Raw genomic sequence first — 25,145 nt, 5'->3', positions numbered from 1 at the left:
GAAGTAAATAAACGGACTTGCACAACATGAGCAAAACAACATCATTTCAGAGTAATATTTCGTTATATGCAAATCACTAAATACTTCGGTCACACAAAGATCCAGAGATGTCTGCTAGACAAAAGAAATTCGAGGTTGACATCAAAACTGCCATTCAACTGATAGCAGAGGAAAATTGGCCAGTTCACAGTAAGTGAAAGTAAAGTAATAGGGGCTTTATAAGAATAAGGCGTTCTGTTGTGCAGGGCAAAGCCGGATGCAGAGCGGCTGCAGATGCACTGTTGAACGTTTTCTTTTATATATATTTATCATATTTCATTGTAAATGTCAGTATCTTTTGTAATGATGTAAAATGTCCAAACACATTATGAATACTATCATTTCTAAATATAGAACCAACAGTTTCTTAGAAAAAATCATTTTCCCTTTTGGATATGGACGAAGCTTATCAGTTTTACAATCAGTTGTATAAATCTTGTAATTCTGTAAATCACTATTTAGTGTCAAAAGGCTATGTAATCACCAACAGTCACATTATTTAAATGGAACTACATTTGATTATAACAAGGTCATAAACAATGAAAATGCCAACATGTCACATTACTGTTTTAACAACATGAACAACACGTGTATACACAGTCTCCCAGGTTCTTCTCTAGCTGATGACAAATTTTAAAAAGAAATATATCTTTGGTAGAGTTACATTCCTATATCTAAGCATTACATACAAACAAATGTGCCATGTGTGTCCCTCTTCTCTAAATATTCTAGCAGTGAATTATTTTTTGAGTGGACAATTATCAGATGACATTTTCACAACTTCCTGATTGACTGTAATAGCTAGTGTCACAAAAAAATCTTTAAAACATGTCTCCATTGTGGGGCATATATATATTAGATTTTATTTTGATAAAATCAGCCTGAACCTTAATAACCTTTTTTTTTGAATTTGTGATACATTGAAAAACAAACAAATGGAGACAAACAAACAGATGGAGACTAACATTCAATAGAGTTAAATCACCATTATTTGATGGAGTTCTAAAATCTTAGTGTCAGTTTCACTTAAAGGTTTATCATCCAACTATGTCCCTGTCCCGTCAGTAGTGCCTCTTGGCTTAGTTCACCATCCAATTATGTCCATATCCCGTCAGTAGTGCCCTATAGCTCAGTTCATAATCCAGCTATGTCCCTGTCCTCTCAGTAGTGTCCCATAGCTCAGTTCATCATCCAGCTCTGTCCCTGTCCTGTCAGAAGTGCCCCATGGCTCAGTTTATCATCCAGCTATGCCCCTGTCCTGTCAGTAGTGCCCCATGGCTCAGTTTATCATCCAACAATGTCCCTGTCCTGTCAGTACTGTCTCATAGCTCAGTTCATCATCCAGCTATGTCCCTGTCCTGTCAGTAGTGCCCCATGGCTCAGTTTATCATCCAGCTATGCCCCTGTCCTGTCAGTAGTGCCCCATGGCTCAGTTTATCATCCAGCTATGCCTCTGTCCTGTCAGTAGTGCCCCATGGCTCAGTTTATCATCCAACTATGTCCCTGTCCTGTCAGTTGTGTCCCATGGCTCAGTTTATCATCCAGCTATGTCCCTGTCCTGTCAGTATTGTCCCTTGGCTCAGTGTATCATCCAGCTATGTCCCAGCCTAGTCAGTAGTGCCCCATGGCTCAGTTCATCTTCTAACCATGTCCCGGTCTAGTCATTTGTGTCTCATGGCTCAGTTTTGGGGCCCCAGTCTGTTTTTATTATACATTATTGGCACGATACCAGTAGGCTTGAACTCTGCTATTCACTTTTTTGCTGATGACACATACTAAGTATATCACATTTGGTGATTGATTTAGTAAATGACTTGAATTCTGTAAGGCAATCTGCATCAATTGAGCAGGTGGGAAAGTTGTGGAAGTTGTTCTTCCTTGCAGTGTTTTTACCATCAGTCACCGTAAATAACCTCTTAAATTTAATCACCAACTGAACAGACATGTTTTACATGATATTAGCAAAGTAAAATATACTGAAAATGAAAATTAGCCTTTATCTTACATTGTTTACCATAAGCTCTGTAGGGTTTTCAATTATTATGACAATGTACAAAATTTTACGGACATCATATTTTGATTGTAGTATTTTTCCATTTCATGTTAGATACATACAAATATTCGGAAAATGACTTTGAAGAATATAATTACCCAGTATTTGATACTCATACCTGGACTATCATGGTAGTCATGGATATATTTTGGGGAATGTTTTGATAAGTTTTTTTGAAAAGTCATTTTTAGTTCATCAGTTGCAAGCAACCATAAACTGATGTAGTTCCCCTGGCATCTGCTTCCTAAACAATCAATTTTTTGGGGTAAGTTTAAGGACATTTATATACTTTTGTGAATTTTACCATGCTTTGAACTGAACAGTTCTTCACATCAAAGCTCACTTTTAAAGTTTTCCATGTAAAATTTTGAAGAGCTTCTAAAGATATTGGTATACATGCTATCATTAGAGGTTTAAGATTGATGTTAAGACGCTTTTATTGAGGTAATGCTGATTTTTTTTTTGTGTATGTGGTCTTTTTATCTCTAACAAATTTTACCTTGAAGTAATATATAACACTCTGAGCACTGCATCATGATGAACGGATAGAAAAATGGAATACCTAAACATTTCATGCCCTCACCTTCTTCAATATATTAAAATACTTTACAAATACAGTCTAACCTGTCATAACAGCCACCTTAGTTAGACGGCCACCTGATTATAACGACCGTTTTCAGACCCTCCCAATCGTTTTTGCTCATTAACGATACCTGATTTAATGGCCACCTGTCTTACGCGGCCAGCGGCCACCCTTTTCGTCCCCAAACTGATGGAACCTCGTTTAAATGGCCGTTTTGACCACGAGTCATTTGACAAGCTTTCTTGACTGCGAATCACGTTTTCTCGCCACATGCAATTCCTACAAAGAAAACAGCTGATGGCATGTAAACACAATTCTCTATGCATTTTATATTGAGTTTGATTTCATTTACGTCACTGGTATACACAGTACAGGCATATTATCACTATTGTGGCAAATCACTTCGAAATATGAGCAGCAAACAAAAAACTTAAACTCTTGAAGAGCGCTACAATGTACTTTCGATGCTTGAGACTGTGCACGGGCCATTGCTGAAGACCTCGGTGTTGGCAGGATGCAAGTTCTCCAAATATTAAAAAGAAAAGCTGAAATTTTAGAGGAGATAGAAAATAATGTGTCCGGTGAAAGGAAAAGAAAAAGACATAAATCAGGACATGAAGATATAGATAATGAATGTATTGATAGCCGTTCGAAGCAATCGGACATCCGTTCTTTTTTTCAATAGCTTCATTAAAACTTGTACATGCCTTCCTTTCAATTTTGTTCTTTTGTATTTATAGTTGTGTCATAAAATAAAGATTGGTCTGTCTTCAAATTACTTGCTAACAAGATAATAAATGATAACAGATGATGTTTTATATCTTATTATTAAACTGTATTCAAATATCAATGTGCAAATTGCCACAACTTGGGTTCGAAAATAAGGAACCTCAATTAAGAGGCCACCTCTCTATAAAGGCCACTTTCTTAATTTCCCAACAGTGGCTGTTTAATACAGATTAGAGTATAATTGAAACTGTATGAAATTTAGTTTAGTGTTGATCTGCATATTTAAACATAGATATTTTATTAACATCAAGGTTCAATTGTCATGTTTCGAAATTTGGCTGCATTTACTTTCATTTTGACCATTGACCTACATCAAGAGAAAATTTTGTCTTGGCTCTAGCTTCTACACTTCATGTCACTGGAACATACAATTGGGGCATGGGTTTACTTTTGAGGAGTTGCTAGTCAGTAGAACTTCATACTTTGGGTAAATGTTCACCCAGGTGAGCGATGTGTCATGTATCAATAGTATGTCATTTTGACCTATATTTTGACTCTTGACCTACATTAAAAAAAAAGTCTGTCCATTATCTCTTACACTACTAGTCATTGAAATTTTGTATCTGGAGTATGGGTTCACCAAGTTATGCAATGTGACAGTATCAAGCTATGATTTGGTATTTTCATTATTGTCTTGTTTGTTCTTGATGACATCACAAAGTACTGTAAAGTAACTAAGGCAAGCATTTTTTATGCTTGACTTAAATTAACAGACAAAGTTTCTTAATTATTATTAAGAACAATGAAAACTAGATGAAATTCCATTTCTGCCAAATGGAAATTCATTTTGTTTTAAGGGAGAAAGTGCTGATACACAAGATAGGTGGGAAAATAAGCATACAGATTATTGTGTTTGTAGCACTGAAATTAGGAATTTCAAAGAAATTTGTATCGTTTATGTATCAAAACCAATCAAAGCTGATGGCCTGCTTGTCATTTAGCACAGTGGTGATAAGGAGAAATCAAATCTTATGTGACTGAAAGATAAAATATATTCTGTTGTGGCTGTGTCCTGAGTCAAAACACTTTGCTCTGATGACTGAGGATAGCATGTGATTGGCCTCCTGTATGCTGTTCAACTGGGTAGCCACCAGTGAATTACTAAGAGATGATCCTTCCTCAAAATGACTCACACTGTTGACTGGATGATAAAGCTGGCAAACAAACAAGATTTACCTGTCAGGTGTTGTCAATGAAGCAGTTGGTGCTTACACTCAGGAAAACATAATCATATTATCCTTGTACTATTCTAAATATCCCTATAAATATTTTTGTTCATAGTTTTAAATTTGAATTATGACTTTGTTAACATGCCTATATTCTCTTGTTGATCTTGCAGATTTTGAAATAGTAGGAACATCCCTTACATTCACGCTGAACAAAAATGATGATTTGTGCGAGTTTTCCATTGAAACATCAGATGAATACCCAGGTATGTTTTGTTATTAAGCATGGTATATAGATTTGTATTAAATTTTGTTTGATATCTTCTTATTTTGTGAAATGTATATCTCCGGATTGATTGTCTGTTTTGTTGCTTGCATGGACTTACAAAGGGTAGTGAACCATCTGCAAAGCATTTTATGGACCAACTGCATTAAATTGAATTATATTTTTTTGTGTTAAGAAAATCAACTAATCATTGGCTACATTAATGAACCTTTGAATAACTGGGGCCTGAATGAATGACATCAATCAACTGAGATGTATAATTAGAAGTTTGTTGAGTTTTGTGTTAGCAATGCTTATTAACTCACTTCAGCAAAGCCAAGATATCTCCTTATCTGGTTAAGAAGAATGATTTAGGTCAATTTTGAAATACATTTACAGTAATATTAAGTGATAAATCAACCAAATTGATACATGGTTGATGTTTTAAGGAATGTTATGTTGTCAAATTCTGATCTCTACTTTATGCTTGATTGACATAGTTCTGTACTTTTTCAATACATTGTGTATTACAGTCTTTTATTAAGCCTGAAGCGGGACAAAATCAAACAAGAAGTTAGTTGACCTTTTGGATTAAGGGTCAAAGTGTTCAAATAAAAGGAGGTCAAATCTTATTTCTATGAAATGGTAAAAATATTTTGTTATGACTTTATGAAGCCAAAATTCTACGAATTGCACTGATCAGATGTCAGTGTCATTGGCTGGCATTGGGTGAGCGGGGATAGTGTCATTGGCTGGCATTGGGTGAGCGGGGATAGTGTCATTGGCTGGCATTGGGTGAGCGGGGATAAGCTGTCTAGGTTGTATGATTACTTTTTATATATATATTTTATTTTTCCCTTCAAGTGTATTGACTTTAATGATATCATTTTTCAGAAAACACATTTATCTATAGAGATGGTGATTTAAATAATCCCGTGATCAGCAACAATGCTATACCAGCTATTATTTCTGAATGTGTCAATAGTACAGGTATGTATTCATGGTGTTGGTTATACAGGTATGTCAAAAGTATCAAAATACTTACCCTCTATATACTGTAAGAGAGTAATTAGGTATTTAGAATACCAACTGACGTTTTCAGCCAACCATCATCAGTCTGAGGTCTATTGTGCGTCCATCTGTCGTCTCTCCATCCGTAAACTAATCATGTTATTAATATTTCTAGAGAAGTACTGGATGGATCTTTCTAAAATTGCATATGTAGGTTCCCATTGGTCCTAGTTGTGCCCATTTAATTTGTGACCTGATCAAGAAAACAAAATGGCTGACAGGTAGCCCTTGGTCTCTAGATGTGCCCATGTAATTTTGGGACTGATTAGAAAAACAAAATGGCGACAGGCTGCCATCTTGGATTTTGTTTAGTAAAGATTGTTATTGCTATTTCGTAAGAAGTACTGAATGAATATCTCTCAAATTTCATACGTATGTTGCTTTTGGTGTCTCCTTGTGCCCATTTGATTTTGGAACTGATTAGAAGAAACAAAATGGCTTACAAGTGGCCAGTTTGGATTTGCTATTTCTACAAAGGAATGTTTAATGTCTTATCATTAAGAGCAAAAACAGAAAAGAGAAGAGAAAAGAAGGGAAAAGATCCAACTGTAAAGAGCATATAAAGATCAAACAATGGGTGCCTAGATCCCTCTAGGATCTCTTGTATGTTATTATGAGTCTGACAGTCACCAAGCCATTGTAGGGTATGCTATATCTCTTAAGCTCGACCAATTGTGATCTTTGTAAGATTCTTATTGATTATTTATATCAAATTTCTAAATGTAACCTAATCTATTTATGAAGGCCCAAGTCCTAATACCCTTCAGACAACCCTTGTACAGCGCACAATCAGCATGGAATCGGGGACATCAAATTACGAGGACGCGAACTCAAACTTTGGTGACTCTGATAACGATAATCAGGAGGAAGATATGGATGACTATTATGATGAAGAGGTGAGTGCTGTACTAGATAATACCACATATCACTGAAATGTTATCGAGATGTAGATGCCATATAATAATCTACTTGTCCATCTGTCCATCTGTCTGTCCATTTTCGCTTCCAAATGGGCTTGCAAATCGATGAAATGTGTAAAGGACTGCACGAGTTATGGGACTTTGAATGCCGAAAATATACTGTTTTATGACTTTCTGCACAATATCTTGCATATTTGTAGTCAAATGTTCTTCAAATTTTGTATCTTGGTTCATATTAATTAGACCTCACATGAGTTTGACACCCAGTGTCATCCATCAATATATGCAAGAGTATGGCACTTTGAATGCCGAAAATATACTATTTTATTACTATCCGCACACTGCATATTTACAATTTGATCCTTACCATGTATGTGGGTTTATGTTCATATCTAAAAGAGTTATAGAAATTTGAACACTGATACAAAGGATCATCATAATGTCCCTCACATGTGTTGTTGATTTTGGCATGGATTGGAAATACAGTACACTTACATATCGGTATATAGATAGCCTTTTTGCCACGTTTGACTTAATTAAAACTGGTTGCAATACCATACTATTCCACTCTCTGACCTTGTTTGATAAACTGTGCATTATATTTACCTGAATATGATGAAAATAGTATTGCAGTAGGTCTAGGCCTATCATAAAACAGATATATTTTGTTTTATGTCAGGTTGTTTTTGTTTACTTTCAACAGGAGATGTCATTGGAGGTTGGCATTAACCCATTACTGGACACAGACATGGAAAAACTGACCAACATACATGGAGAGAATGTGTTAAGTTACAGGTAATGTATCTCACTGACCCACTAGGTATTGGGAGATAGTGCCCCCCCCCCATAGGTAGAATAACTTCTGACACCCACAGTATCGTTCAGTTGTAAAATTCTAACAAATGTTAATATAATTCGTAACAGAATTTCACCAAAGTCACTTGGGATTCAGGATTTAAATTTGTATAAATGGATTTTACCTACTGGGAGGGCGATGCTTAAGGTTTAGATAAAAAACAGGTACTTTGGCCATAATAAATCCAGTACCTTGAATTTTAATTATATGTTTACTTTGTATACCATGTTCTTAGGAAACATTTGAAGGCAGTGACATCCAAAATTATACTTGAATACAATTGCTTTTAAAATCCCTGGACTAAAGTGCATGTTTATCTACTTGTTAAACATTAAATTTTGATTACAATAAGTTAATTTGTTCAGTGATTTTTGTGTTGGAAGAATTATCCTTCTCAATATAGAGACTTTCTGATGCTGACTGGTTTACTTATTTACTATTTGGTCCTTGTCATTTGTTATCTGTCAAATGGCCAACTTTTTTAATGCTTAAATAATTTTCAGTTCAAATTTCAATCAGTTTCAACTTTATGTTTGTAGATATAGTTTTGTTTTTGTTTTTTTAGTATAATTCTTTAAACAAAACCTATTCAAAACTCAGTTCTGAAGATGTTCAAATTGGTCAGTTGCAATACCCCACAACCAATGCTCTGTCTGGAAACTTGCTCTTCCATTATGGAGAAACATAGAAATCTGAAAGCACTGACAGAACCAAATTTACTCATGGTTATCACAGAGTATATAGACAATTGATGGACAAGTTCTGGGCATATGTAAATGTATTAGAAAAGTCAGATACATGTGGCAAATGACAAATACTAAATTCACAAATGGCAGGTCATCTGGCTTGTTAGTCCAGGCATTCCATAACGGCTTGATTTGAAGAGAAGAACAATAATGGTGCTTATAACCTGCTGATCTCATCTCAGTAGACTTACTTGGAAAACTACTCTGCATCAGAATACTGGTTACAGCCTTCTGACCCTCCTTTTTATGTGAGGATCATTTGACTTGGTCAGGGAAGAAAGATTTTCAATTTGTTTTATATTATGGCATATCATTTATTTTTTTCTTTTAAGAATCGACTGATAAGTTAGTACAGTAGAAATTGTTCAGTCTGTATTAGTCTACATTAGTCAGTTTACACAATATTTCTTGACTTCTAGGTATACTTTAACATCATTACTTATGTTACCATGCAATAATCTGTATTTCTTTACAAATTTGTAAAGGTTGTTGGATTCTATTGATGAAATTGACATTGAACTCAATGTGAAGTTGGCAGGATTTATAGCAGTAAGTTGACGTTTAGAACATTAATAGTAAGATAAATATTAAATAAACACAGAAGTTTTAATTTTATCGATAAATCTTGGAAGCTTTTGAAGGACACTGTATTAAATTGTGATACCAGTAATAAAACGGAATGTGGTTTGTTTGACCTCTTGAAATTTGCATATATTTAAGTCAATATTATGTAATTATTTTTTGGGAGATAATGTCATGATAGGGATCGGAAGCATCTGAAGTGTAATGAACTGACATATCTTCAGAAGCCTACTAATGAAAGATATATCTTACAGAAAGAGATAGCAGAGGCCTGGGGACTAAACAGTGAAGAACCCTTAGTGGTCCGAATTCACCTGTCGTTAACGTCATACTTGGACACACCTAGTAAGTAGGACAAACCATCCTTAGTAGTCTTAACACTCCTGTGTGTAACATCTTCCTTTGACACATCTTATTGTTAGGAGAAACCATCTTTAGTATTCCTAATACACCTGTCTTTGTTATCATACCTGGATACATCAAATAGTAGGACACACCATCCTTAATATTCCTTAGACACCTGTTTGTAATGTCTTACCAGGGCACATCCAGTCATAAGGTAACTCTATCCTTAGTTATGGTAATAGGCATGTGGCACTGCTGGAGGGTTCCTTCGGCTTTTAGTGGTGTATTTTCATACATTTTAATGGTGATAATATTTTCTTTTTCTTTTTTTATTTTCTGGGTTAAAACCTGAAAAATTGTTAGTCATGTGATTGTTGATACGTTACAGATCCACCCAAAGTAGAAGCTTTCCAACCTTCAAAGAAAGAGAAGTGTGGAGTCGGAAGCCAGATGAGAAAGTAGGTCATTGTTGGTGGAGACTGAAATGTAAATTTGTTTCCAGGTTTGGAAAACAACAAACCAAACGTAGATGTAGTAATTGTATGTCATTATATAGCAACATCAGAAGAAACATGTTTTTTTCCAGTCTCTGTACTATCTATTTGCTCACCTGGCCACAAGTGACATATGTTAAAGGTCAAAGCGGTCAAATTTGTTAAAACTTTTAAAATGACTTCTTCACATGATCTGAAAGGCCTTAGAGGCATGATATTTGGCTGTTAACTTTTTAAGTTCATCAAAATGAATTTTGAAAAATTAAATATATACCAGGTGAATGCTGCAGGACTATTGGGCCTCTTGTTGTGTTACCTCACCAAACTACTGTAAACATCCCTTATTTTCCATACAGAAAATAATAGCAAAATATAATAACATATTAATAATGGTTACTGTTTAGTGTAGATGTTAATTAATCTTGTAGTGTATTAATCTTCATGACTGTAAACATTTTAAAATTTATAATTGCAGAATACTTGAGTCATATTTATCAGAGAATTGGCCAAAGCTCAGTAATGACAAACTAGAAGCCATCCACAACTTCCATGAGAGAACAAGCGGCTTGTCATCCTTAGAGACATCCCAGTCCAGGTAAGTTTACCTGATATACCCGCCATCATAATCCATGTAAGGTTACCTGATATACCTGACATCTTAATCCAGGTAAGGTTACCTGATATACCCGATATCTTAATCCAGGTAAGGTTACCTGACAATGTACCTGACATCCCAGTCCAGGTAAGTTTACCTGACATACCCAACATCTTAATCCAGGTAAGGTTACCAGATATACCCGATATCTTAATCCAGGTAAGGTTACCTGATATACCAGACATCTTAATCCAGGTAAGGTTACCTGATATACCAGACATCTTAATCCAGGTAAGGTTACCTGATATACCTGACATCTTAATCCAGGTAAGGTTACCTGATATACCTGACATCTTAATCCAGGTAAGGTTACCTGATATACCTGACATCTTAATCCAGGTAAGGTTACCTGATATACCTGACATCTTAATCCAGGTAAGGTTACCTGATATACCTGACATCTTAATCCAGGTAAGGTTACCTGATATACCTGACATCTTAATCCAGGTAAGGTTACCTGATATACCTGACATCTTAATCCAGGTAAGGTTACCTGATATACCCGACATCTTAATCCAGGTAAGGTTACCTGATATACCCGATATCTTAATCCAGGTAAGGTTACCTGATATACCCGATATCTTAATCCAGGTAAGGTTACCTGACAATGTACCTGACATCCCAGTCCAGGTAAGGTTACCTGATATACCCGATATCTTAATCCAGGTAAGGTTACCTGATATACCCGATATCTTAATCCAGGTAAGGTTACCTGATATACCCGATATCTTAATCCAGGTAAGGTTATCTGATATACCCGATATCTTAATCCAGGTAAGGTTACCTGATATACCCGACATCTTAATCCAGGTAAGGTTACCAGATATACCCGACATCCTAATCCAGGTAAGGTGTACCCGACATCCTAATCCAGGTAAGTTTACCTGATATACCCGACATCCTAATCCAGGTAAGGTGTACCCGACATCCTAATCCAGGTAAGTTTACCTGACAATGTACCTGACATCCCAGTCCAGATGACACAACATCCCAGTTGCATGGGTCCAGGTTAGCTGATACCAATAAGTTTTCCCAACATCTTTGTCCATATGGCATTATTAACTTAGGGAAAAAAACATAATCATGTTGATGTCAATATATTGATTCAAGGTAAATATGTTTTCATGTTTGTGTTTGGGTTAACATGCTTGTGTTTATGTTGTAGCACCACTCTGTCCTCTGCACCAATCACAGTTGATGACAGAGACCTTGCCAGTATCATGGAGATGGGTTTCTCTGCTGAGCAGGCAAGAAATGCTCTCCTATTGAATCGAGGCGACATCCTCAAGGCGACAAATGATTTGTTTATTAATTCAGAAACGTAAGTTTATATAACTTTCCGTAATTTAATAAAAAATGATCAGATTGGTGTTTCTAATTTCATCACCCTTTCTTTAACCATGTTTATGTAACTTCTTAAGTCTCTGCACTACAGCAGTTATACCTTGTTCTTATATTGGTCAAAAAGCTGTTTGTTTTACTTGCCATTCAAAGCAATGTTGACTACACCATCTTTAAATTTGCACCTTCAAAGTACAGTCTAACCTGTATATAAAGGCCAATTAAGGGAGCAGAGAAAAATGGCCTTTATAGACAAGTGATATTTAAGTAAAAGTTCCATGGTTATGAATTACATTACAAAGGGAACCAAAAAAGTGCCCTTTATACACAGGTGGCCTTTGAACAAGACAGGTTTTACTGGAAATTGTTTCCGTACTTGCTCTACTTCTTTCTTTTATCACAAATGAAGACATCCTTATTTGTCATTGTACAATTTCCTTCTTTATCAATTCTTTCCAGTTTTGAATATAAAAGATTGTCAAAAACTAATTAAACAAAATATACTGTAATTGTTTGTATGATAGAGTGAGGAAAAAATTTGAAATACGTGCAATCTAACCACAGTTCTTTTACAAGTGAAAAAATAGATGAAAAATTCAGGGTAGTTTCTCTAGAATTTATCTATTATTAACGTGATTGATATGTTTTAACAGGAGAAAGAAGGGACCAGAAGGGTCTGAGAAGACCGGAAGTAGACCCCCTGCCAAGAGCACTATGAGGCAAACATCACACCCTCCTATTCTGAAGAAAATAAAGCGAGGCTTTGGGCGACAAATTAGTTCTATGGCAACAGTATCAGGTCCTAAGGAGGGAACTTCTCAAGGTCAAAGTTCAACTGATTTGACTTTGGTCCCATCATCCACGTGGCTGGGGAAGAATGCTAAACGTGTTCCAAGTCTGGAGCATGGATTCTTAGCACAGGTAGTTATACTAAAACACAGAAAGTTGGCCTGACTTACGATGGTCTGAAAGGCAGAGACATGAAAATGGACCTTTCCTGGTCTGTGTAGCATACTAAATTAGAAGGTTAACTTAACATTCAGTAAAAATCACATTAGTCTAAAGCTTTAAGGCTGGGAAAAGTATAAAGTCTGAAAGCTTGAAAACACAGCAGGTTAAAATATCAACCTCATCAAATGTTTCTAGTAAAAATAAAACAACTTTTGATTTTGAATAAAATTGATAAAGGAAAGAAACATTTTAACAAAGACTACATTGAATTTCTGAAACAAAGTCCTGCTATTTAAAACTACTACACATCAGAAAATAAACAGCTCTCCCCAGTGTGCTTCTGCCCATTCTTATTTGATATGGTGTCATCTCACCTACATATCATACTTATCACGGGTATTAAGCTTCATTTTGTAAACTTTATGTAGTTGTGTTATGGGCTCAGGTTATTTACGATGATTATGTCTCTATTTCAGCTGTTCCAATATATCCGTCAGAGGATTCCTACGTTAAATGAGTACTGTGTCGTCTGTGATGAACCACATGTCTTTCAGAATGGTGCCATGTTAAAGGTATTTATTGTATGATCCATGCTTTTTATAGTTGTTACTCAGTGTATATGCAGACGATACTCTAAAAATAAAACTGGCTGATATAAAAAACAACAGACAAGATCATTTTAGCATTATATCTTACATCAACCTAACAATCCACCACCCAGAACCAGCATATCAACCATCAGATCATGGTGGATCTTTTGTACTACATAAATTTTTCTGAGAAACTGAAAGTGAAAGCTACCTATTAATTGTTTTCCCTGGTGTTTCCCCACCCAGGTCATATCAGTGTGAATGTAGTTCTCAAAGGAAGATCATTCACTTTCTGTTATCAATGTCAAAGGTTAAAATCACTGTTACTATAAATAGAAAATTGGCATTTCTGTATTATCTGATTTCAGTGATTGTGGGGCATATTCTACTTAAACTTCACAAATTGTTTCCACACCAAAAGTTCTTGCTTAAGTTTGTTTTCAGGTTTGAAGGTAAAAGGTTTATGTGAATCATTACTAGATGGAAAGAAAATCTCTGTACATAATCCAGAATTTTTTCTCATTTGATTATACCCAAGATTACTGTAGTACTGTCTCACCAAAATCTCTCACTTGTGAAATCATGGTAGGTCAGAAAGTAAACAGTCACTGTTCCTGTAGAAAGAAGATTATTTTCCACACAGTTTTGTTTTGTTAATTTTACTTTGAAACATTACTTTTTTGTCCTCACAGCTGAACTTCATCATTTTTGTGTCTTGAACATGTCATAAACCAATGTCAGCATGGCTGAGAACAGTTTATGTTGCTTTACTATATATTTGTTTATTGTAAACAATTGTCTAGTGTTGGAGGTGATAATGTGGATAAATTAGTATCATATCACTTTATATAGAGAGCAATTTTATATGATTTTTGCATATTTTTGTGTAACAGTTTAATAGTCATGAGACATTTGGGTATTTTGCGTTACAACCAACTGTAAATCTATGAGAACAATGTGTATAAATATCAGCTGTATTATGTATAGCTGTGAGCTCACCTAACCCAAAGGGGCCGTCTATCTCATCTTTTGTCAGCTGGCCATCTGGGTTCAACTTTTCCATTTAAGCGACTTCTTTTTTATATCCAAAAGACCAAATGTCATGGTATTTGATTGATATGTTCCTTAAGATGAAGACTGACAACATTTGCATAAAGAAATGACCTTGACCCATATTCAAGGTTGTAGGGGCCAAATTAGATTAAACCTTACAATAAATTCTTCTGACTACCAAAAGACACAGAAGCATGGTATTTGATGATAGGTTCTTAGGATGATGCCCAATAATCTTTGAAAAATGTTTTTTTAACTTCTACCCATAATCAAGATCACAGGGTAAAAAACCTTAAAATTACTTCTTCTGATTAAACATAAGGCATAGAAGCATGGATTTTGCTGTCAGGTCTCCTAAATGAAGTCTGACAAATTTTGCCAAAAAGAAATTACCTTGTACCATATTCAATTTCACAAGGGTCAAATTGTTCAAATCTATATAAAACTGCTTCTGGTAATCCAAAAGTTGGAGAAGTAGGATATAAAGTGCTTTTAGGTCAAAACTAGACAGATTTTGAGAAAAGAAATGAAACAATATTTACCTGTAGTCCACAGTCATAACTGTCACTGTTTAGAATTGAGAAATAAAAGTTCTTTGTTGTGGAAATAGGTTAAAATTGATGGGATGTTCCTATTTTGAATGCCAATGATGTATATGTCAATATATTCATGATATTAACACCAATTCTATTTTTGCTGAACATTGAAAATCAGGTGGGCGATATTGGCACTCTTGTTTAATTTTGCAGAGCTGATATTTTGCAGTTGGTTTGGTTGGGCCTATTTTGCACAGACAAAGTTCTGGTAACATGCTGTTCAATGAAAAAGGATATCTAGGATGTCTATTTGGATTTATGAAAATTTGATTAACTTTAGAAATATTTGTTGGGTACATTATTTCTTTAATGATTCCAATCATGGCAAAATTATATGCTACTTGAATATTTACCACTGTGAAGTATCAACAGAAGGTGATTTTTGTTTCAGCCAGCTGTATGTTCACGAGAACTGTGTGTATTTGCTTTCCAAACCCTCGGAGTGATGAGTGATGCTGCAGAGGACATAGCAACTGGTGCAGAGGTATCTATATAGGAAACTTGTAGGCCATAGTATAACCAATATAACAGATAACCATTATTACAGAAACTTATTGATGTTGATAATGTTGCTACTTTATTTGTTATGTGTTTTAAGACTCCCTGGAAATTATTGAAACATCGATGCTACCTGGAGGGTAACTGAATACCATTTAACTTTTTGACTGATTCTTACAATTTCAAACAGTGAATGGTCATCAATTAATTCATAACTAAAGAAAATATGTTGATAAGATGTCCTAGGTGTATCTTAAATTTGGTACCTATATCGCTTTTGTTACAGGTAGTAGATTTGCTGGTGGCCATGACAAGAGCTGCATGTGCCTCAGGTAGAAAGGCTGTGATCTTTGATCCCTATCCTACCATTGTGGATCCTAAAAACAATAAGGAGCTAGCTTTTAATCCAAAGGTGAATTTTGGTTTCCATTCTACATTATTTTAGAATCTCGATTGTGATTAACAAATATTGTGTTATCCTGCAAGTATTGACCTTGAAAATCAGGATTTGTTTTGTCCAGAATACAATTCTTTGCCAAAGTCTTCAGGATAGAAGAGAAGTGAAATTGAATGGAATTTGGTAAATTGCTTTATGGGAATAAGTTAAGCAAAGATATTAGTAGGTTCCACAAAATGGTAGCACTGTGCTTGCAAATTTTGACTGTAGAAACTCAAAGATTGCATTGCAATTATGAAATATTGATTCCTATGCTCCCTGATAATTTTCAGGGAAGCTTGTAGTCACTGCCATGTCCATGTGTCTTTCCATCTGTCTTTCCATCCATCCTATCATGTCCAATGCATAACGTTGCCCACAGTTAAGCAAGGATTCAGAAACTTGGTGTGTACATTGGTCATGTTAAGGGGATGTGCAGCATGCCAAATTCAAAGCCCTTGACCCCTCATTTACAGAGTTACAGCCTTTTATTAAAATTTCATGTCCTGATTATAACTTTGCTTGCATTGAAAATAGGATAAAGAAACTTGGTGGATACATTGATTATACTGAGACAATGTGCATTGTACTTTAGGGCCCTTGGCCTCTCAATTACAGAGTTATTGCCCATTTTTAAAAGTTTCTTGTCTGGGGCATAACTTTGCTTGCATTTAAGGTAGGATAATGAGACATGGTATATACATCATTCAAAAAGTATGTGCAATGTACTATTGTTAGGGTCTGCATCTCCTCAATTACAGAGTTATTGCCCTTTGTTAAAATTTGGTGTCTAGAACATTACTTTAGTCTGCATTTAAACTAGAATATCAAATGTAATGTATACATCAGTCATACAAAAGCATTGTGCAGTGTAGCAAAGTCAGGGCCCATGGCCTATTATTACAGAGTTATTGCTCTTTGTTAAAATTTTGTGTCATGATCACAGCTTGGCTTGCATTAAATCTAGGAGTATGGAACTTAGGGTATAAATTGGTTATATAAATAGAATGTGCTGTATACCAAATGCAGGGCCTGCAATCCCTTAATTACATCATTATTGCCCTTTGTTAAAATATTGTGTCCTATGAAGTCACTTTTGGGGAGCATTTATCAGTTTTACAGATACTATTGTGTTATTTTAGACAAAGTAGGATCAAGATGATATACATGAAATTATCTCTTTTTTGAAATTAATGTTAAATTTAATATTTTTTGTATGTTTTTTATCCAGAGTAAAGATTATACAAAAGTAGAAAATGCCCTAGATAGTATTATCTCTGTACAAGAAATGACACGACTTGGAGCTGCAAGTATGAGGAAAAAACTGGACGAAAATAACATATATTCCTATCCTCTACTTCAGTGGTAAGTTTCAAATTCAATGCTTATATTAATGTATTATTTTCACCAATAAGTTTTTTTTATCGCAAACGTATTTATTTGTTAACTGCTTAGAAACACCCATGGATCCTGGGTTCAGTGGTAAATAATTCTCAAAAGATCCTCCGGTCAGTAAATATACACCAATAAGTGAATGTTTTCAGTTTATGAATTAGATTTTCTTTCACATAGGAACTCTCTCAAAACATATTGTCAGCCTTTGATCAAAATGGAACTGTTGATAATAGAAAAATCTCAAGGTGCTCTCAGGATTCTAATAGATTATGTGCGATCATTCTACCATAAAGGATAAGGAAGCTGGAAGTGAAACAAGATTACACTGTCAGTGTTACCAATTAGTTATAAATAATTAACAAGTGGTAACTTCAAATTCCTAAAAATAAATTTCTTATCACATGTTATCAGATGTAAATTATGTTATCAGCCTATCTGTGTGTTCAGGTGGTTGATAGGTAACCATTTCTCTTTACAGGATAATTACAAGTAACAGGTCACATATTGTAAAATTACCAGCAGATAAGGTAAGTACTAATATCAGATGGTGAGTAAGCTATCAAAACAGCATTCTAAAAAACAAAACTGATAGACTGATATCATTATTTGAAATGGGTGGCAGTAAAAATGTTCAGTTCGACAACTGATATGAGTGCACTGAAATTTCATCACTTGTTCAGAACTACAATGATTATGTAACTTTTTATAATACTTTCGCTATATTTTCTATTGCAATTATGTATTGTTAATTATACGAATATTCTGAATTTAATGAATTGTATTAATACCATTGGAACATTGCATTTATTGATTCTGGAACATTGTATTTGTTAGTTCTCCACCAGAGGAGACTTAATTTTTACATTGTGTCCATCCATTCTTATGATATTTTGTTCGGGATCTATCTTCTACCCAACTTATCATGACATACATTTTGACCTTTGACCTACATCAGAGAAGTTGTTTTGACTCTTTCTTCTACACTATTCATCACTGAATCTTAATACTTGGGACAAGGGCTCACCTTGGTGAGACAGTTTGTTGTGTATCAAAAGTAGGTAATTGTGATAATGTTTGAGGTTCTATCTCCTACACTTTTTATCACTGGAACTTCATACATCGGGGTATGGTTTCACTGGGGCTGTATTTTGCCATATTTTCATATTAATCTTGTATTTATTGACTTTTGAACATTGTGTTTAGTGTCATTGGAACATTGTATTTAGTGTCATTGGAACATTGTATTTAGTGGCATTGGAACATTGTATTTAGTGGCATTGGAACATTGCATTTAGTGTCATTAGAACATTGCATTTAGTGTCATTGGAACATTGCATTTAGTGTCATTGGAACATTGCATTTAGTGTCATTGGAACATTGCATTTAGTGTCATTGGAACATTGTATTTAGTGGCATTGGGACATTGTACTTAGTGTCATTGGAACATTGCATTTAGTGTCATTGGAACATTGTATTTAGTGCCATTGGGACGTTGTATTTATTGACTTTATCATTGTATTAATTCTCTTTGTAACTCTGTATCCATTTTTATGCTCCCCGGATCAAAAGTTCGGTGGCATATTGTTTTTGTGGTGTATATTTGTGCGAGTCAACTTTAACCTTGCCCATAACTATTGTACTGTAAGAGGTAGGGTTTTCATTTTTGTCATGTGTGTTCCTTGTGACAAGGGGTTTCTGGTAGTACCACAATGTTTGACCATGTGACCTTGACTGTGACCTTTGACCTACATTTGAAAGTAAAAAAAAAATCATTACCATAATGAAAGACGTAAGTGTTTAAAAACCAAGTGTGTATGTAATTAGCACATTCCTCACACAGTACACTTCAAAATATTGTTGCAACCAAGGGCATAGTGTTTCATAAACACATCTTGTTTCTTAATGTAGTGTTGTTTTTTAAGAAGGTATTGGTTATTATTTTCATTTGTTCATGAGAGTAACCTCTCACAAAATAATTAAATAAAAATCAATTACTGCTCACAGGTGCGAACAATGCTGCAAAAAGACAGAATTTAGTGGTTTTGTTACATTGTATTTAGTGACTTTGTGTCACTGGAACATTGTATTTAGTGACTTTGTGTCACTGGAACATAGTATTTAGTGACTTTGTGTCACTGGAACATTGTATTTAGTGACTTTGTGTTACTGGAACATTGTATTTAGTGACTTTGTAACATTGTATATAGTGACTTTTGTAATATTTTATTAAGTACCATTTTAGCATTTCATTTCACATTTCAAACATTTCTGTCAATGACAGTTGATTTATGGATTAAAATGTTGTCTTTTAATGAATACATTTATTTGAAATAATATTTTGAAGCATGATAATACAGATATGTTTTGTTTCTTTCAGCAAATATCTTTTATGAGAACACCACATCAATTCCTTCTACTAAGTAGCCCTCCTGCCAAGGAAGCTGTCTTCAGGGAGTGCAAACAACAACATGGCAGTACATTTGCATTCCAGTGAGTTTTCACCAAAACATTAAATGTTTACTAAGTTCACCTGCAGCCGGTGTTTGTTTAGGGGTATTGTATAACCATCTGTTTTTTTCTCAGCGTCTACATCTAGATTACTCAGGATATGATTAGAAACTTATTACTTAAATAACACTTAACTTATTTTCAAGTGTTGCTGGAATTGTGACTTGTATAGTTGTCTCATCAGGGTCAATAGAGTCAGATTTAAAAAGGGGTTCAGTTGGTATAAATATTTAAAATTAGTATGTAGGTTTCATCTTGACCTTCTCAGAGGGCCTGTTTGACCTTGATCTACCCTTAGGACCTGTTTGATTTTGATCTACCCTTAGGGCCTGTTAAGTCTTGACCCGCCCTTAGGGCCCATTTGACCTTGATCTGCCCTTAGGGCCTGTTTAAATTTGACCTGCACTTAGGGCCCATTTGATCTTGATCTGCCTTTAGGGCCTGTTTGTTCTTGACCCGCCCTTAGGGCTAATTTCATCTGGATCTGCCCTTAGGGCGTGTTTGATCTTGACCTGCACATAGGGCCGATTTGATCTGGATCTGCCCTTAGGGCGTGTTTGATCTTGACCTGCTCTTAGGGCCCATTTGATCTGGATCTGCCCTAAGAGCCTGTTTGGTCTTGACCTGCCCTTAGGGCCCATTTGATCTCGACTTGTGCTTAGGGCCTAAGAGGTAAAGAAAGCTAGGAGATGAAATTATACCCATTTAACTCAGGCTGCAATGGTTGTAGTATACTTTTGGGAGGAAGCTTAGGTATAATTATAATCACAAGATGGTGTTAAGGTTTTATGAAATTTAAGACCTCTAACAGTAAAAGTACTATGAATGAAATCTAAAGCTTTTTCCTATTCAAGATCTTATGTTTTAGAGTAATGTTATAATTCTTCAGATTCCCAAGCATATGGTGAATCCTTTTTGGTACATCATCGTTGCCCTATTTACAGTAGGCATTTCTGTTGTACTTACTATTTTGTTTTGTGTTCATTAATGAGAACTACTTTTCAACTCAGATTACAGTTGAGGCCTTCAGCTCTTATTTGACTTGTTCTTGTTATTTTGGTTGTATGTTATTTTTGGTATAAAGAACAAAGACTGTCACAAAAATTAACAGATATCCATAACGCTTCATCTCAATTGCAAACTTAAAACAACTCTATGAAGGAACAGATGTCTTTATGTTGGTATCTAAATATTTGTGTTGAGTTTACTGTAGACTAAATATTTGTGCTGAGTTTACTGTAGACTAAATATTTGTGCTGAGTTGACTGTAGACTAAATATTTGTGCTGAGTTGACTGTAGACTAAATATTTGTGCTGAGTTTACTGTAGACTAAATATTTGTGCTGAGTTGACTGTAGACTAAATATTTGTGCTGAGTTGACTGTAGACTAAATATTTGTGTTGAGTTTACTGTAGACTAAATATTTGTGCTGAGTTTACTGTAGACTAAATATTTGTGCTGAGTTGACTGTAGAATAGATATTTGTGTTGAGTTGACTGTAGACTAAATATTTGTGCTGAGTTTACTGTAGACTAAATATTTGTGTTGAGTTTACTGTAGACTAAATATTTGTGCTGAGTTTACTGTAGACTAAATATTTGTGCTGAGTTTACTGTAGACTAAATATTTGTGCTGAGTTTACTGTAGACTAAATATTTGTGTTGAGTTCACTGTAGACTAAATATTTGTGCTGAGTTGACTGTAGAATAGATATTTGTGTTAAGTTCACTGTAGACTAAACATTTGTGTTGAGTTTACTGTAGACTAGATATTTGTGTTAAGTTCACTGTAGACTAAACATTTGTGTTGAGTTTACTGAAGACTAAACATTTGTGCTGAGTTTACTGTAGGCTAAACATTTGTGTTGAGTTGACTGTAGACTAGATATTTGTGCTGAGTTGACTGTAGAATAGATATTTGTGCTGAGTTGACTATAGAAACTTATCTTTGTAGTGGTTCTGGTATAGAAAACTGGCATTCAATTATACGTGAAGGACTGATTGTGGCATCTGGGACCAGTAAACAAGTGAACGGAGCAGCTTATGGTAAAGGTGTCTACCTGAGTCCTTGTGCCAATGTCTCCTTTGGCTACTCTAGGATGGGATATGGAGGTCACAAAGTGAAGTCAGATCAATCAAAGGTAGTTTATAAGTGCCATTACTGCCTGTGAGGACCTAAAAAGTCATTAACAAACATCATTGAATTGGTTTGTATGACTTTTTATGGCCCACTATGATATGTTTTTTCCCACATCTCTACATCAAGTACACATTAGGTCAATACCAGATTTACTGTAAATCTGTTTGACAATATCTTATTTCAATTTTAATATTTGATAAATATCTGATGAGTTCATATTTATCCAGTATATAAAAACTTTCAACTTGTTTATCTGTTTGTTGTTCCAAGGTCAAGGTCACTGACTTCAGAATGTTTTATCACAAGCGTGTCTACTCTATTTTCCATCAGATTTGAATAAAACTTGGAACAGACATGTGCCCAAATACCATGGACAAATTTAAATGCTTACTTTCTGGCTCAAGAATCCATGGTAATGAGCAAGAACTACTTAAGGACATTTTGTGATAGAGATAATTTGATTGTAAAATAAATAAAAATTTATATTGTACATGTAAGTAGAGGATATTATTGTATTGTTGATATCTGGATGATTGTTATTATTATTTTTTTTTTTTTTAGAGTAAATCACGGTTTCTGTCCAGCAATAACATAACCTGTATAGCACTGTGTGAAGGTAGGTACCTTTCAGCCTTAAAGTCCTTGTGTTACTGTTGAGTGAATTAAGTTAAGATTGTTAAAGACTTTATTTAATCAATATGTCTTTGATTGCACACAATTTTCCATTCATGACTATCAGAGTATGTCAATATGTTGTGTATGGTGCTTGTATTTCACAAAGGGGAGATCATGTTTAATTTTTTCATGGCCTTAAAGAAAATCCAGATGTTGACTGACTGTTTTGTTTTCTGACTTATCTGAATGCATAAGAAGTTGTACTAACATTGCTTTTGCATCAGTTGTGTACTTAATACTATATATTTTAATGAACAAATGAGGAAAAAGGAATTTATCCTGGTTTATCAAACAGCAGTTTGGTTCCTCGTGGCTTTCAATCCATTGCTTAAAGATTGAGAAAATACAGCTTGGTTTCTGCTAGTTATGTTTCTGGAACAATATGATTATTTGAACTTGACATGGTTCATGATATTCAAATTTTGTAGTGATCACTGCACCAAATCTGAAGAAATCTGGAAATATCTGGGTGTCTCCATCAAGTGACCATGTTTGCACACGTTTCTTCTTTGTGTAAGTATCTTGTTGGTTTCTTTTGTTTTTGTTTTGATCAGTTTTGTTTTTGTTCTTTTCACAGTTGGAGGTTTGACATTAATTCATCACCAGTTTCCGTACCTGATGTTACGTTTGCACTAAGAATTTAAAAAAATTATTCTGCATCCTATGAAAACCTCTGTGCAACTATCCAAAGTTCTTTGATATCAGTGTTTAGTGTTGAGAGATTTTACAGTCATAGTAAAGATACTATCATTGTGTGTATTTTTCAGGTATGAGGATGGACAGGTTGGAGACTCTGACATCAACACACAAGTGGACAAATACAAGAAAGAAATATACAAAGCTGTGGGATACCGCACTTGTTAGCAAGTGTCTGTAGGAATCATTGTGTGATTGACTGTTACAACACTCTTATCAACACGTGTGATCATGCCAAAGATAGATTCAGTTTGTCTCAAATTTGATGTTCATATGTTTGTTTATATAATGAATATAGTGGAGCTTTGATAGTTCAGTCACTTTACTACTGGAATAAACCAGTCGACTTTGTTCACAGTTGATAATCCACTCACTTCTTTACTGAAATAATCCAGCCACTTTAAGTGTATGCATTTATGCAGTCACTTCATGAATGGAATAATCTGGTCATCTTAGTTCCTGGTAGGTTGTCCAGACACAAAAATTCACTGTAAATAATCTAGCCATCTTATTTCACACTAGATAATCTAGCTATCAAAGATTCCAATAGATAATCCAGTCACCTTTTTCGCTGTAGATAATCCAGCCATCTTAGTTCCAAACAAGTAATGCAGCCACATTTAGTCCCCAGTAGATAATCCAGCCATTTCAGTTCCCAGTAGATAAACCAGCCATCTTAGTTCCCAGTAGATAATCCAGCCATCTTAGTCCCCAGTAGATAATCCAATCATGTTAGTTCCCAGTAGATAATCCAATCATGTTAGTTCCCAGTAGATAATCCAATCATGTTAGTTCCCAGTAGATAATCCAATCATGTTAGTTCCCAGTAGATAAACCAGCCATCTTAGTTCCCAGTAGATAATCCAGCCATCTTAGTCCCCAGTAGATAATCCAATCATGTTAGTTCCCAGTAGATAATCCAATCATGTTAGTTCCCAGTAGATAATCCAATCATGTTAGTTCCCAGTAGATAATCCAATCATGTTAGTTCCCAGAATATAATCCAGCCATCTTAGTTCCCAGTAGATAATCCAGCCATCTTAGTTCCCAGTAGATAATCCAATCATGTTAGTTCCCAGTAGATAATCCAATCATGTTAGTTCCCAGAATATAATCCAGCCATCTTAGTTCCCAGTAGATAATCCAGCCATTTCAGTTCCCAGTAGATAATCCAGCCATCTTAGTTCCCAGTAGATAATCCAATCATGTTAGTTCCCAGTAGATAATCCAATCATGTTAATTCCCAGAATATAATCCAGCCATCTTAGTTCCCAGTAGATAATCCAGCCATCTTAGTTCCCAGTAGATAATCCAATCATGTTAGTTCCCAGTAGATAATCCAATCATGTTAGTTCCCAGAATATAATCCAGCCATCTTAGTTCCCAGTAGATAATCCAGCCATTTCAGTTCCCAGTAGATAATCCAGCCATCTTAGTTCCCAGTAGATAATCCAGCCATCTTAGTTCCCAGTAGATAATCCAATCATGTTAGTTCCCAGTAGATAATCCAATCATGTTAGTTCCCAGTAGATAATCCAATCATGTTAGTTCTCAGTACATAATCCAGCCATCTTAGTCCCCAGTAGATAATCCAGCCATCTTAGTCCCCAGTAGATAATCCAGCCATCTTAGGTCCCAGTAGATAATCCAGTCATGTTAGTTCCCAGTACATAATCCAGCCATCTTAGTCCCCAGTAGATAA

At 35.0% G+C, this 25,145-nt stretch overlaps 1 protein-coding gene across 1 annotated transcript; it reads left to right on the top strand.

Annotated features, from left to right (window-relative positions):
• The first annotated feature begins 107 nt into the window (after positions 1-107).
• On the top strand, positions 108-23,657 carry LOC132550627 (protein mono-ADP-ribosyltransferase PARP6-like). The gene is made up of 21 exons (XM_060214719.1): positions 108-189; positions 4,804-4,896; positions 5,790-5,885; positions 6,711-6,862; positions 7,590-7,681; positions 8,974-9,037; positions 9,325-9,415; positions 9,804-9,873; positions 10,385-10,504; positions 11,730-11,885; positions 12,559-12,826; positions 13,333-13,428; positions 15,487-15,579; positions 15,880-16,005; positions 17,261-17,394; positions 17,903-17,951; positions 19,802-19,914; positions 21,887-22,073; positions 22,634-22,688; positions 23,176-23,260; positions 23,515-23,657. Exons 1-21 carry the CDS (start codon positions 108-110, stop codon positions 23,609-23,611), a joined length of 2,319 nt encoding a protein of 772 aa, XP_060070702.1. The 3' UTR covers positions 23,612-23,657.
• Positions 23,658-25,145: the final 1,488 nt, after the last annotated feature.

The sequence above is a fragment of the Ylistrum balloti genome, unplaced genomic scaffold (genome assembly GCF_031769215.1).
Source record: "Ylistrum balloti isolate Yb309-2 unplaced genomic scaffold, AGI_CSIRO_Ybal_v1 Utg370136, whole genome shotgun sequence".
NCBI lineage: Eukaryota > Metazoa > Mollusca > Bivalvia > Pectinida > Pectinidae > Ylistrum > Ylistrum balloti.
The sequence above is the reverse complement of the archived record's forward strand: the minus strand, read 5'-3'. Positions and strand labels throughout refer to the sequence as shown.